Source organism: Schistocerca gregaria, chromosome 7, assembly GCF_023897955.1.
Source record: "Schistocerca gregaria isolate iqSchGreg1 chromosome 7, iqSchGreg1.2, whole genome shotgun sequence".
Taxonomy (NCBI): Eukaryota; Metazoa; Arthropoda; class Insecta; order Orthoptera; family Acrididae; genus Schistocerca; species Schistocerca gregaria.
Genome location: NC_064926.1, coordinates 454,476,081 through 454,492,267, shown reverse-complemented (window position 1 = coordinate 454,492,267; position 16,187 = coordinate 454,476,081). Strand labels below are relative to the sequence as shown.

General features: G+C 46.2%; 1 protein-coding gene across 1 annotated transcript; it reads left to right on the top strand.

Moving 5' to 3' along the window:
* Nucleotides 1-4,934: 4,934 nt before the first annotated feature.
* On the top strand, nt 4,935-12,051 carry LOC126281838 (uncharacterized). The gene is made up of 2 exons (XM_049981089.1): nt 4,935-5,072; nt 10,823-12,051. The coding sequence occupies exons 1-2, from the start codon at nt 4,957-4,959 to the stop codon at nt 11,949-11,951; spliced, it is 1,245 nt and encodes a 414-aa protein (XP_049837046.1). The 5' UTR covers nt 4,935-4,956; the 3' UTR covers nt 11,952-12,051.
* Nucleotides 12,052-16,187: the final 4,136 nt, after the last annotated feature.

The window sequence follows — 16,187 nt, the reverse complement described above, 5'->3', positions numbered from 1 at the left end:
AATAAACTTAAGTGCAACATATACTGAAGCGCCAAAAAAACTGGTATAAACATGTGTATTCAAATACACAGATGTGTAAATAGACACAATACGTAGCTGCCGTCCACAACCCCTATATTAGACAAGTGTCAGGCGCAGTTGTTAGATCGGTTACTGCTCGTACAATGGCAGGTTATCAAGATTCAAGTGAGCGTGAAAGTGGTATCACAGTCGGAACACAAGCTTTGGGCCACAGCATCTCCGAGGTAGCGGTGAAGTGCGGATTTTCCCGTACGACTATTTCACGAGTACCGTGAATATCACGAATCCGGTAAAACGTCACATCTTCGACATCGCTGCGGCCGGAAGAAGATAGTGCAAGAACAGCACCAACGACGACTGAAAAGAATCGTTCAGCGTGACAGAAATACAACCTTTCCGCAAATTGCTCCAGATTTCAATGCTGGGCCATCAACAAGTGTCAGCGTTCTAATCAATCAATCAGGCATCATCGGTACGGACTTTTGGACCAAAGGCCCACTCCTGTACCCATGATGACTGCACGATACAAAGCTTTATGCCTCGCCTGGGCCCGTCAACACTGGCATTGGACTGTTGTTGACTGGAAACATGTTGCCTTGTCGGACGAGTCTCGTTTCAAATTGTATCGAGCCGATGGACGTGTACGGGTACGGAGACAACGTCATGAATTCATGGACTATGCATGTCAGCAGGGGACTGGTCAAGCTGGTGGAATCTCTGTGATGGTGGGGACGTGTGAAGCTGGAGTGATATGGGACTCCTGATAAGTCTAGTTGCGACAGGTGAAACCTACATAATTATCGTGTCTGATCACCTACATCCATTCATGTCCATTGTGCATTCCGACGTACTTGGACATTTCCAGCAAGACAATGTGACACTCCGCACGTCCAGAATTGCTGCAGAGTGACTCCAGGAACACTGTTCTCAGTTTAAACACTTTCGCTAGCCACCAAACTCCCCAGACATGGACATTACTGAGCATATCTGGGAAGCCTTGCTGTTTAGAAGAAATCGCCACCCCCTCGTACTCTTACGGATTTATGGATAGCCCTGCTGGATTCATTATCTCAGTTCCCTCCAACACTACTTCAGATATAAGTGGAGTCCTTCTCACGTCGTGTAGACACTTCTGTATGGTTGCTGGGCCCTACATCTACATCTACATACATACTCCGCAATCCACCATACGGTGCATGGCTGAGAGTACCTCGTACCACAACTAACATCTTCTCTCTCTGGTCCACTCCCAAACAGAACGAGGGAAAAATGACTGCCTATTTGCCTCTGTACGAGCCGTAACTCTCTTATCTTATCTTTGTTGTCTTTCACGAAATGTAAGTTGGCGGCAGTAAAATTGTACTGCAGTCAGCCTCAAATGCTGGCTCTCTAAATTTCCTTAGTAGCCATTCACGAAAAGAACGCCTCCTTTCCTCTAGAGACCCCCACCCGAGTTCCTGAAGAATTTCCGTAACACTCGCGTGATGATCAAACCTACCAGTAACAAATCTAGCAGCCCGCCTCTGAATTGCTTCTATGTCCTCCCTCAATCCGACCTGATAGGCATCCCAAACGCTCGAGCAGTTCTCAAGAAAAGGTCGTATTAGTGTTTCATAAGCGGTCTCCTTTACAGATGAACCCCATCTTCTCAAGATTCTACCAATGAACCGAAGACGACTATCTGCCTTCCCTACAACTGAAATTACGTTCTTGTCCCACTTCATATCGCTCTGCAATGTTACGCCCAAATATTTAATCGACGTAAGTACACTACTAATGGTGTATTCAAACATTCTCTTTCCTATTCATCTGCATTAATTTACATTTATATACACTCCTGTAAATGGAAAAAAGAACACATTGACACCGGTGTGTCAGACCCACCATACTTGCTCCGGACACTGCGAGAGGGCTGTACAAGCAATGATCACACTCACGGCACAGCGGACACACCAGGAACCGCGGTGTTGGCCGTCGAATGGCGCTAGCTGCGCAGAATTTGTGCACCGCCGCCGTCAGTGTCAGCCAGTTTGCCGTGGCATACGGAGCTCCATCGCAGTCTTTAACACTGGTAGCATGCCGCGACAGCGTGGACGTGAACCGTATGTGTAGTTGACGGACTTTGGGCGAGGGCGTATAGTGGACATGCGAGAGGACGGGTGGACGTACCGCCGAATTGCTCAACACGTGGGGCATGAGGCCTCCACAGTACATCGATGTTGTCGCCAGTGGTCAGCGGAAGGTGCACGTGCCCCTCGACCTGGGACCTGACCGCAGCGACGCACGGATGCACGCCAAGACCGTAGGATCCTACGCAGTGCCGTAGGGGACCGCACCGCCACTTCCCAGCAAATTAGGGACACTGTTGCTCCTGGGGTATCGGCGAGGACCATTCGCAACCGTCTCCATGAAGCTGGGCTATGGTCCCGCACACCGTTAGGCCGTCTTCCGCGCCACAATCAGGACTGTATACGACCGAGGCACACAGGGCCAACACCCAGCATCATGGTGTGGGGAGCGATCTCCTACACTGGCCGTACACCTCTGGTGATTGTCGAGGGGACACTGAATAGTGCACGGTACATCCAAACCGTCATCGAACCCGTCGTTCTACCATTCCTAGACCGGCAAGGGAACTTCCTGTTCCAACAGGACAATGCACGTCCGCATGTATCCCGTGCCACCCAACGTGCTCTAGAAGGTGTAAGTCAACTACCCTGGCCAGCAAGATCTCCAGATCTGTCCCCCATTGAGCATGTTTGGGACTGGATGAAGCGTCGACTCACGCGGTCTGCACGTCCAGTTCGAACGCTGGTCCAACTGAGGCGCCAGGTGGAAATGGCATGGCAAGCCGTTCCACAGGACTACATCCAGCATCTCTACGATCGTCTCCATGGGAGAATAGCAGCCTGCATTGCTGCGAAAGGTGGATATACACTGTACTAGTTCCGACATTGTGCATGCTCTGTTGCCTGTGCCTATGTGCCTGTGGTTCTATCAGTGTGATCATGTGATGTATCTGACTCCAGGAATGTGTCAATAAAGTTTCCCCTTCCTTATTTCAATTTCCAGGAGTGTATATTTAGAGTTAGCTGCCATTCTATACACCAATCACAAATCCTGTCCAAGTCATCTTGTATCCTCCTACAGTCACTCAACGATGACACCTTCCCGTACACCACAGCATCATTAGCAAACAGCCGCACGTTGCTATCCACCCTATCCAAAAGATCATTTATGTGGATAGAAAACAACAGCGGACCTACCACACTTCCCTAGGGCACTCCAAATGATACCCTCACCTCCGATGAACACTCACCATCGAGGACAACAAACTGGCTTCTATTACTTAAGAAGTCTTCGAGCCACTCACATACTTGGGAACAAATCCCATACGCTCGTTTCTTAGTTAGGAGTCTGCAGTGGGACACCGAGTCAAACGCTTTCCGAAAGTCAAGGAATATGGCGTCGGTCTGATACCCTTCATCCATGGTTCGCAAGATATCATGTGAAAAAAGGGCGAGTTGCGTTTCGCAGGAGCGATGCTTTCTAAAGCCGTGCTGATGCGTGGACAGCTACTTCTCTGTCTCAAGGAAATTCATTATACAGGGTGTTACAAAAAGGTACGGCCAAACTTTCAGGAAACATTCCTCACACACAAAGAAAGAATATATGTTACGTGGACATGTGTCCGGAAACGCTTATTTTCCATGTTAGAGCACATTTACTTCTCTTCAAATCGCATTAATCATGGAATGGAAACACACAGCAACAGAACCTACCAGCGTGACTTCAAACACTTTTTTACAGGAAATGTTCAAAATGTCTTCCATTAGCGAGGATACATGCATCCACCCTCCGTCGCATGGAATCCATGATGCGCTGATGCAGCCCTGGAGAATGGCGTATTGTATCACAGCCGTCCACAATACGAGCACGAAGAGTCTCTACATTTGGTACCGGGGTTGCGTAGACAAGAGCTTGCAAATGCCCCCATAAATAAAAAAGTCAAGAGCGTTGAGGTCAGGAGAGCGTGGGGGCCACGGAATTGGTCCGCCTCTACCAATCCGTCGGTCACCGAATCTTTTGTTGAGAAGCGTACGAACACTTCGACTGAAATGTGCAGGAGCTCCATCGTGCATGAACCACATGTTGTGTCGTAAAGGCACATGTTCTAGCAGCACAGATAGAGTATCCCGTGCGCAATCATGATAACGATCTCCTTTCAGTGTAGGTGGAAGAACACACTGACGAAACTAAAATGAGCTCTAACATGGAAATTAAGCGTTTCCGGACACATGTCCACATAACATCTTTTCTTTATTTGTGTGTGAGAAATGTTTCCTGATAGTTCGGCCGTACCTTTTTGTAACACCCTGTATTCAACTGGGACAATGTTCGAGAATCGTGCAACAAACCGATGTTAAGGATATTGGTCTGTAATTTTGAGGATCCGTCTTTCTACCCTGCGCTTTTTCCCTGTCACTCGAGACTTTACGTTGGGCAAGAGATAGATAGATATTAGGCAGATGTACCAATTTCTTTGGCCCCTTTACCACCCCTGACAGTAATCTCGCCTGCAGCTGGCCAAAGTTGGTACGAGGGAGGAAGCAGGGTGCTGCGGCGTGGATCCGTGTGCGACAAAACGTGGTGTCCGCTTGTCCCGGCGGCCAGCGGGCTTGTGCCGAATGCCGGCTGTCCAGCGACCGCAGCGCCAGTGGAAGGGGAGGGATGGCGCCAGCCGGCAAGATGGCCCGCGGCCGGCGCAAGTTTCGCCAGCGGCTGTCCGCGGTGCGGAGCGGCTTCTGCCCGCCAGTGGTCGCCGGGCACCGGAGAAAGCGTGCGAACAGAGAGAGCCCGGCCAGGGCGGCAGCCGCGGCCGCTCGCCCGTGACGGCGCCATAAAACGGCGGTGCTGCGGCCAGGACCGGCAGACATGGCGAGGGCGGCGATCCTGTTGGCGGCCTCAGCGGCCGCCGCGCTGCTCCTGGTGAGGGCGGCGCCATCCGGCAGCGGCAGCGTCGACACCGGCCGCGTAGCACACCCTGCCAGGTCAGCCGCTGCAGCTGTGCATCTGCCGCTCTACACTTGTGCTTCCCTGGTGCTTCAATTTGCTCACTTTGTTGCTGTCATGATCCAAGACTGATGCAGCTCGCCAAGATCCCTGCATAACCACTGCAGCCTATATCCAAGTGAAACCTCTACTGTAGTCATCGTCTGGTCTCTCTCCGCAGTTTGAACATCAATACCAAATCAACTATTCCTTGATGCCTCATAATGTGTCCAATTAAGCTGTCGCTTCTGTTCCTTCACTTATTACATAATTTTATCCAAGTCATTCGAATCATTATTAACTCATTTCGATTCATTATCTACTCAATCAACCCATCTAATCTAGAGCATTCTTCTGTTCTATCACTTTTCAAAAATCACCTGTTCTCTTAACTGATTATCGACCACGTTCACTTTTGTATGAGGTTACGCTCTGGACAAATACGTTCAGAAAAGACTTCGTAATGGTAAAAGTAATAAAATATTGGTTTTTATGATACAATCATAAAAGGTTTCGGCCTTCAAAGCCCATGGGCGGGATTTGATGAACAACCATTTATGATTGTATCATAAAAAAATCATTGATTCAAAAAAAATCTTGGATTTATATTATGTGTTGACATAGTTCTCCGTGCAGAAATGCTTTTCTTATTACCACTCTTCAGCATTTTGTGTCCTCTGTACTACCACCACATCAGTTACTTTGTTTCCCAGGTAACACTACTGTTCCACTGCTTTTATTGCAGTTACATCTTCCTTCTAGAAAAAGTCAGTTCAAGCTACTTGTAAAGCAGCAAAGTGTTTTCTGTGGGAATTAACAGTCTCTCAGAAGCGCCACAGGGGTCATTCCTATGCTCACTGTTGTTTTCCTTGCACCTCAGTGATATTTCGTCATCGGCTCTGTCCTCCTTCAAATATCATTTCTACGTCTCCGACCTCCAGCTTTACCTAAGTGCTACGCCTCAAATAAATACTGCGATATCTCTTAGGAATGATGATCTTTCAGTGGTGAGATGGTTGTAAAATCTGGGACTTAAATGCCAAAAAGACCAAAACAATCTTAGTATCACCCAACATTAATAAGTTACACATTGCACGGACAGTTGCCTTCCACCCCACGGGTTTCCTATAACTCGTTAAAAACACTGAAAGCTTAAATGTAACTTTGGATGGATATCTCAGCTTGGGCGAAAATAGTGTCGCCGCGTGCAGGAAGACTTACGCTGGCCTTCTTGCTCTTAAAAAGTTTCGGAACATCTTTCCATAAGATGTGAAACGTAAACTCGCCGAATCAATTTTTTTACCAACCCCCACTATTGCCATAAATCTGTCTATTTCATCTTGCCAGTGATTAATACGCCCAGTTAGGGTGGCTGCTAACAGGCAAGGTAGGCGACTTGCTTATTTCATCGGCTCCTCACTGCACGAATACCCCAATATGTCTCATCATAGATTAAGCACCTCTCTTTTAACCACTATCAAAACGCCTGATATCATGTGTGTAGAACCCTAGCTTTCGTTCTTCATTAAAAAATACGTAAACTCTTCCTTTCTCACTGCCGTCCATCGCGGATGTAATCTGCCCTGCAGTGCGCTCGTAATTAAAAGCCCTGTTTATTTTAAGAAGCTGAAGCACTTCCTTCCGTTATCTTCTAAATTTCTTGAAGATGTGTGTTAGAGGGTACCGGTAGTGAGATGGTGCAAATTTCAGTGTTAAATGTTCTTCTTCTTATATTACGACGACGTTCTGAAATGTAATGCTCCCGAATATTTTATGTGAAAACTCTTTAAGCTTTTTAAGTAAAACACAAGTTATTTATATTTTACATCTTTACTCTTCATTTGTACATACCTGCCGCTGGAGTGATCCAAACTGTAGAATATAACATTGCGGTGAGAAACGTAAGTGTACGTGGGTGGGTGGGGAAACAGCTTCCGGTAACCGAGTTTCTAACCGCAGAAGAGTTGATCCACAGCTGAAGCACCCTCTCCTTCCAGACCACACACCAGCGCTGCGACATTTGCAACGACCTGTCTCCTTGGATTCTCTGTCATCGATCGTCCTCCACACAGTCCCAACAAGGCCACAACCGATTTTTATCTTTTTGCAAAACTGAAAGGACGCCTTCGAGGACTTCAGTTAAATAGTGGTGAAGCAGTGCAGGCGAAGATCAGGTTGTGGCTTCGTCAACCAAGTCAAACATTCCACAGTGACGGTATGAACAAACTGGTCTATCGCTGGGAGAAACGATTTCATCGCCAGAGTGACTATGTTCAAAAATAAATATGCAGACATGAGGAAAAAGATGTAAAATGTTGATAAAGTTTGTTTTATTGGAAAAACTTCAAGAGTCTTCACACGTAAATTAAGAGTCACAATAGGCTGAATCCCTGCCTCCGTTCTTCGTAAAATAGGCTTATCTTTCTTTATGTTTCAGCTTTGGATGTTTTGTTTTTCATAGGATGATCACGCCTTTAGATTGACCGTTATTCCATTGACAATAAGTAATAATCGCTTCGTATTCATTCATCAACCTTTCCTTTACATAACTCAGAAAATCAAATGACTGGGAAGTAAGACTTCTACTATTAGACTAGGAGGTGACCAGTTCTTTGCTACGCGTACTTTCTCTAGCTCATTCTTCAGCAAAATATTGTCCCTTTCACGATACTTTATTTCTTCAATCACGCCATTCAGCTAAAAAGTTTATAAATACCTTGCCAAAACTGTAAGTTTCATATGGAATCGTTGTGTATGATAACACCTACGATACCAGACTCAAGATAGAAAACATTTTCTTTATTAGTAGGCACTTCAAGCCTCATCTTTTCGAAATGTGAGTTGTTTGCCTCAAAGGCAACACTTTCCTACAGGAGTTTGTGATGAGCGCGCTTATACTGAATAATGTAATTTCGTATTAATAACTACAGGAGAAGCATGAAGGTGGAGTCCTGGCCACAAACATATATTACCTCTGTTATTAACTGCCAACGGCGCTTCCTGTAGACTGAACAACACCCTACAACTCCCCAAAAATTCCAAATGCTTGTATTTAATGATAATTGTTCAAAGTGCGAAGTTCATGACTTTTGTTGGGGCAACGAGGTGTTGTCTGATTTACACTATGACATGCGATTAAAGTCAAGTTGTGGAGAAAAGGGTTTACTTCCCATGGAAATGTTCGTGGCGAGAATAGCCATTCAAAGCGCATGTCCATAATCACACATTTTAAGCATTTCATCGGGATAAGGTTATTTTTTTTCATGTCGAGTGCCATAGCCACAAGTTTTAATAAACTTTAATAAAGACTATCAGATTTTGTAGTATGATCACAATAATGTATTTTCACATTGTCAGCTTTCAAGTGTTTACTCGCGTGATTTGCGCTGCTGTATACAATGTGTGTCTGTCACGTTCATATTACAAGGTTAGATTGATCAGAACCAATGGCGAGCAGTGCCGTGGGGAAAAATTTAACTCCAGAACTACAACAGTGGGAGCACTGCGTGTGGTGCACAGGAAATGCTGTAGTCCTCCTGGCATCCTTCATACAGTCAAATATTCGTACTTCTGCTCAGTTTCACTACTGATTACTTAGGTGTAAACAGTATAGCAGTATAGCAGAAAGGGTAATATTGAAGAACATGTGATAACGTAGCACAGGAAGCAAGTAGGACAGTTCTACCAAGTAGGAATAAGAACCCTTGTGCCTGATTTCATAAAATGTATAGCTACGTAAATTTCAAAATAAATTTATCACGATCAGAATTACCCCTGCCTTGTCAAAGAGCATGGATTCCGAAAGCATCTATCATGCGAAACCCATCTTGTGCTTTTCTCAGAAGACGTCTGGGAGGGCAAGGAGCAAGGGAATCAGGTAGATGAATATTTGTGGACTATTGAGAAGCATTTCCCTCGGTACCACATCAAAGTTTATCAGTAAAAGCACGTTTATACGGAGTATCAACCAAAATTTGTGATTAGGTTAACTGTTGTTTATTAATATGTTAATGAACACGTGGACAATATTAATAGAAACTTGATAGTTTTCACATTTAATGCCGTTATCTATAGAGAAATAATACTTGAACAAAAGCTGTAGAAATAGTCAATCAGATCTTCATAAGATTATAAAATTGTGCAAAACTTGGCAGCTTAATTATATGATAGGTTTATGGGACCCACAGAGAATGAACTCACGGGGGATATAAAACTTATACAAAGAAGGGCGGCACGAATGGTCACAGGAATGTGTCACGGAAATGCTGAAACAGTTCAACTGGCAGACTCTTGAAGAGGTAACAAATCATATCACTTAAGCCGACTTACAAAATTTAGAGAACTGTATTAAATCCAGAGATATTCTTCGGCCCCCTACGTATTACTCCCGTAAGAACCGTGAAGACAAAAGTAAACTAATTACACACGCAAAGAGACATCTAAGCAGTCTTTCTTCCTGCGCTCCACGCGCGACTGCAACGAGTAGGAAGGCTACTATGCAGTTCAATGCAAAGTATCCTTTACCATGTACCTGATGGTGGCTTGCAGAGTACGTATCTAAGCGTACGTATAGCTGTATCAGTTACATACGAAAAATTATGCAAAATAAGTTTCACAACTACGAGGGTGTTATCTGCTACTATTTTAATTACTTTAATTTTTTATTTGGCACCGTCTAGTGAATACAGTATACATTCTTCAAAACTGAAGTGGACGGAAGCCTACATAGAAAAGAGATTTGATTACAAGTGCTAAATTACGGCTCCAGTTACTGTAGCCAAAGTGACGTCAAACGGCTTGTATTTTTAGTACTGCCATTTAAATTTCAATTCGCTACATCTGGATCAGATCAGACTATAATTCTGTCGAATTGTAGGAAAATCTTTAATTTCGAGCAATATTTTACTGGCTATGATAATTGTAGCACCATGTAGGAACCATTTGATATGACTGGAATGTGCTGCACATATGGAAATTATACGAGTACATCTGTGGGCATCGTGGGAGGTAACTGATCTACAATACCACTCATCGAAACCTTTTATACATAATATGCAGTACACAACAAGAATTATATTCTCGTGACACCACATGTTTCGGCTTCCCCATCTCACAACTAAACTACCACCTCAAAGACTAACCTACATACGTTACCATAACCTAGAATTCCAAAAACCATATAGTCGCAAAAAAATATTGTCTGCATTCTGTCTTTGCCCGTGTATGACGTTCCTTGCCACATCATCAGTGCATCACGGGTCAAAGCAGACGTCCAGTATTGTAAATTAAATCGAACCAAATGAAGCGGTCGAAGAAATAAAAAGTTGTTATTGAGTGAGGCATTCAGAATTATTGAAAAGTTGTAGTGTATTTTAAGAGGATGTTGTCCCATAGCTCGTGAATATTTGAAAAAAACGCCATGATTTGCTGACAACAGTGGCTGATGAAAATTCCTTTATTATACAACCATTTCTGGTACACAAACCATCATTAGGTACCGTAAAATATTTACAGCAGCTTAGAAGGCGATATAAAATTAATAGAGTCAAATAATAAAAGAAATCTATGATGCAGGATCCATGGTTATATAGCCTTGTAAGCTTCTGTAAATTGTCATACATGGTGATGGTTTCAAAATAAAGGAATTCTCATCAGCAACTGTTGGTGATGGATCACGATGTTTTTCGAAAATTTGTGAATTCTAATACATTTGGTAATAATCAGATGTGGTTTTGGTTTCTATTGACAGCTACTCATTCGAGACGTACGAGACGAAGATGGTGCCCGCTGAGAGCGCCCCGCGGCGCAAGCTGATGCGGAGGCCGGCAGCCATGGTAGCGGCTGCAGCGCGCCACGAGCAAGCTGCCGAAGAGGTGGCGGCGGTCGCGGAGTCCAAGGTGTCTGAGGACCTCGCGCCCTCCGCATCGCACCACGGTGGCGGCGGCGGTGGGGGAGGAGGTCACGGTGGTGGCCACGGAGGCGGTCACGGAGGCGGCGGTGGAGGCCACGGAGGTGGAGGCGGCGGTCACGGAGGAGGAGGCGGAGGTCACGGAGGTGGCGGTGGCGGTCACGGAGGTGGAGGCGGTGGAGACCACGGCGGTCACTGGGAGAAGGGCGGAGGCAAGAAGCACCACTCTGACCACCACGAGAGCGCCGGCCACAAGGGCGACAAGGGCTACAAGGGCCACCACTCGTACGAGAAGGGTGCCAAGGGCGAGCACGACAAGGAAGGCCACAAGGGCCACTACGCCGACCACGGCGGCAAGAAGAAGAGCCACCACGAGGACGGCGGACACTACGGCGAGCACCACCACGGCGAGAAGGGCGAGAAGGGAGCCAAGTACGGCGAGGGTGGCAAGCACTCCAAGGGCCACAGCACCAAGGGCGGACACTCGGTGCACAAGAAGGACGAGTACGAGAAGAAGCACGAGTTCTACGACGAGCACCACGAGGGTGGCGAGCACGAGAAGGGCGGCGAGTTCCACGCCCACCACGAGGCCAAGGGCGGCGGCCACAAGAAGGGCGGCCACCACCACGGCGAGCACCACGAGGCGCACCACGGCAAGAAGGGCCACCACGAAAAGGGAGGCCACCACGACGACCACAAGGGCCACAAGTCCGCCGGCGGCCACGAGGAGCACCACGAGCACAAGGACGACTACGGCAAGAAGGGCGGGCACGACGAGGGCAAGCACTGGGGCTACAGCTCCGGAGACGGCGGCGGCGGCGGCGGCGGCGGTGGAGGCCACGGCGGCGGCGGTGGAGGAGGGGGTCACGGAGGTGGACACGGAGGCGGCGGTGGAGGCCACGGAGGCGGTGGTGGTGGTCACGGCGGCGGTGGCCACGGAGGTGGAGGCGGCGGAGGTCATCACCGATAGGAACGCGTCCTGCAGCGCAGCACCGAAGGTTCTTTTTGAAGCCTTCACGCCTGTGATGCCGCCGTACTGTGGCCTATCGACTACGACTTGTGCGATTACGCGCGCTGATCGTCTCGTGTACAAGGTCTGCCCCTCTGACACGTCCTACCTGCGTACTGTGTCCTAGTCCTTCCTTACGCGGTACCGCAAAAATTCGGCCTGATGTATTCTCTACATCTCAGTAGACTCGCAACTAGTCTGTGATAATATCCAACTAGAACTGTCTTTCTCAATACCGTCTAGCTACCCAGACAAAAATAATTCTCTTTTTCTCTTCCCAATACGTCAATAAAGCCTACAATTTTTTTCGCTGAATATGTCGTAGTACAGTAAATCGGACATCACATAAACGGTATTATCTAAAAAGTCATATTCCTAGCCTGATGTAGCGATGTCACTCACACTTTCTTCATGCAGTATGAATAATTACGAAAAGCTACAGTAGCTGTCAATGTATCAACTTATTCGACGAACTCGCTTCATTTATACTCATATACTGACTGACGTTCGTTGCATCGTACATCTCGGTCGTTCCCTGTTACGTAATATAATCCTGTTGCTTGTGAAATACGTCACACTAGTTACATAAATTTACCTTTTTTCCTTACTACTGAGCAGTCAGTAGTTGCTCATAATCTGTGATGAAGAGTGTAATTGTTAGTTTATAAATGTTATAAAATAAAAGTGATAACTTCAAAATAAAATCGTCTAATTTTATGTACCTCTCCTAGTATTCACAGCTTTACTTACTATATCTGCAGTATGTACTAAGTATGAATTAATGCTCCGAAGTGAAAAATATAAAGTGTAATATAAGCTATTTACTCAGGACATGGTAGACCTAAAACTGATGAGAATTCGTTCGCTCCAGAAAACGGAAAGGTAATTACAGGTTCTTCTGTTAAGTGCCTCTACTTCAGGCCATACTGAATCAGGTGACCAACTGTCATCTGTGTGGAAGAAACAGATCGAAATGCTGATTTTCGTAACTATTATTTCACATATTAGGCTCTTTCACAGCTGAAGACTTGACAAAATTATGTGGTGGCACATAGTCCTGCTTGTGAAGACAGTCAGAAAAGTGAATCGTTACGTGGATGAGCTAGAAACGAAGCAACATTCGATCCAGTGAAGTACAGCGTCACCACGATTGAAGAAAATAAGCAGGGTAAGAACAACAAGTGTAAGGAATGATTTTTAGATTATCGACGTAAAGGGATAGCCCACTATTAATTTGTTCCACAGTATATCACAGTTAACCAGTATAATCAGTTCAAGTCTTAAATTTTTGTGTGGGCACTGCAGAAAAAACGGTCCACATTCCGGGAATCGTAGGACTAGCTCTTACAGCACTAGGAAACTCCCATTCACAGGGCTGACTATCAGGCAGCTTTTAGCCAAAAATTGTTTCGCACTCACTCTACCATCTGTTCTAATCCTTGTGGTTTTGTCTCGTACTACAAAATAAAAATGGATCCAAAAGCGTAACATCTCCAGGTGATGTGAAACAAATATCACGACAAACTTTCGTACTGCTTGAAAAAAATGTTCTCTTCAGTGGGTTCGGTTATTTAGTGTTAGTTCACATATACAGGATGATTTTACTATATGGAGATAAACTGCAGGAAACGAACCCTGACAGTATAAGCAGCAAAAAATGCGAGCAATTAACGGCAATGCGTGGTGTCAGTACTACAGAGTATTTTTTAATTCAGGCCGGCGAGGGTGGCCGAGCGGTTCTAGGCGCTACAGTCTGGAACCGTGCCACCGCTACGGTCGCAGGTTTGACTCCTCCCTCGGGCATGGATGTGTGTAATGTCCTTAGGTTAGCTAGGTTTAAGTAGTTCTAGGTTCTAGGGAACTGATGACCTCAGAAGTTAAGTCACATAGTGCTCAGAGCCATTTGTTAATTCACCGTTCCTGTACAGCTCAATGCAGTGTAGGACATGCTTTGGGAACATCACCGTTAGACAAGTGTTAGAAGCGTCCCCACGGGCCTCGACATATCCGCGAATACACTTGAGCAGCGACTGACCAACATGTTCAAACGTGCCACCCCCAAGTTAATAATGTCACAGCAGCATGAACGCTATGGTCCAGTATTCGCACGTCCCGAATGGTTTCCGCAGACCCGACTTCTTTCAAACGATACTGCAGTGCCTCTGTTGTTCAGAAGTACGATCCAAAGTTCATACAGACATGCATACACGTCCGAAGCAACAAGCACTGCGGTGACTGCAGCTGACGGTTGTTCGTATTGGCAACTGAGGATGAATTTCATGTATTACATAACGGCTGTAGTCGCTGCAGTGCCTGTTCTTCCATGCGTGACCGAAGGAACATTGCATCGTTCTTGTTAACAGCACAAGCTCTGTAATATCGTATTTATCCACCGAAACCGGGCAAGTGACTTTCAAATAAAGCGTCTCCCCCGTACAGGGGTATACATAGTGGATGTATGCGTAGACACATGGTTGACGACATATGAAAGTTTGAGTCTAGGGGTGAGAAGAGCTGGGATAACGTAAGACTAAGCTGACCGCTCACCATAACAAGGATTTCCGGATCTGAGACACGGTTAGGCACAAATTTTTATTGTCGTCATTCCATTGTCCATATTCGTGACTAAGAATACATTTAACGACGTCTTTAAGGTGGCCCCGCAGGTGGAATTCTAAAGGGTTTAGGTACGAGGACCAGACGGGGCCATGCGACTGGACCACATCGGTAGATCCTTCGGCCAGGGCAGAGGTTGTCGTAATACCACCGTTGGGCAGTGCGCAAGTGAACCGGAGCACCTGCATGTAGTAGACACATAGCCCTTCGAACCAGCGGTGCTTGTCGCTGCGATCATAGTATGGGGATCTCCTTAGCCCGTAGGTGAGTATTGTAAGAATTTCGATACCGCTCCTCGTAAAGGCAGTCTCATCTGTGAATGAGATGGATGACAGGAATCCCAGCACCGTGGCAACGTGTGCAGCGAACCAGTGACAAAACGCTCGTCACGGAAGCAAGTCCGTAGGTAATAACGCCTGCACGCATTGTAAGTTATACGGATAGTGGTAGTTGTCCTGGAGAACGTTCCCCACGGTCGTCTGGCTCACTCCATGCTGCGAAACACCTGCAAAAAATTGCGGTTGTAGCGTGTCATATTGAACAGTGTTCGACATCTCTACTTCTCTACTTCCGAGGCTTATATACGTACCAGGCGCATCTGCCTTTCTTCAATACCCACCCCCGTAAATCATCATGTCTGACACAAACGACGAAATACTTTGCAAAGAGTTGATAGCGCTTTGCTCTTGGCAAGAATACTTTTCCCAGTACAGCTTTGCGACCCACCCACTGCCATATCACTATCAGTATGCAAGTATCATATTGACCTGTTCCTTGTCGGACCTCTTAGAGCGCTGCGCTATACGACGCTCGTTCACACCAAGTCGGAACCTTTACTTTCTTTCCATCAGGCAGTGAATCGGATGCACCCTAGTACAGATATGCGAGTGTACCAAAATTACGGACCTCTTGAGTGTGGAGCTAAAACACTGGTACTGAAAAAACATAGGCACTTGTCTGGTTTGTTCTCAAGTGTGCGTTCAATCACTGAAACCGGCAATCTCAGGATCTTTTGTCTCCACTTTCCTGTGGGTGTACCTCCCTTGGTACCCATTTCTGGCTACGAACCCATATGCCTTTTTTTTCCTCGTTAATCTCTCAGTCATCGTTTCCTGCAGGTTGTTCCAAATTTGTAAAAAAAAAACTCTCTGCAAACGGTTTCGGTACATTAACAACAACAAATAAATATAGATAACAAGTGAAACAAACAAATCGAATAAGTGAAGTTCGGAATACAGGATTTTCAGCCGTATGATTGCTTCAGAGCCAGCCTGAAGCACTTCTTCCACGGGTCCGGCGAAAACAGTCGCGTGACGACAGTTCGACAGCGTCAGCGCCACCGCGCTGCAGCCCCAAATTGGAAAGCCAAGCGATGGCTGGCTGTGGACATTACAGTAGCGGCACTTCTTCCTGGCGCACACCTGATGCCTGCTAGGTGAAGCGAGGAAGGTATCAAATCGAAGTGTTACCCGCAAACACCCTTTCTAGGATAAGGATGACCACTACGACTTCCGGGAAACTTCACGCTTGAAGTTTCAGCCTAATAGCTCATGGCGTTTACCGAGACCGTTAGACACTTCA

What these genes read in the sequence shown, in the direction of transcription:
- LOC126281838 (XM_049981089.1), top strand. Translation starts at nt 4,957, where the DNA reads ATGGCGAGGGCGGCGATCCTGTTGGCGGCCTCAGCGGCCGCCGCGCTG. An exon ending in CGCGTAGCACACCCTGCCAG is followed by an intron (nt 5,073 to 10,822) that starts GTCAGCCGCTGC and finishes TTCTATTGACAG; the next exon opens with CTACTCATTCGAGACGTACG.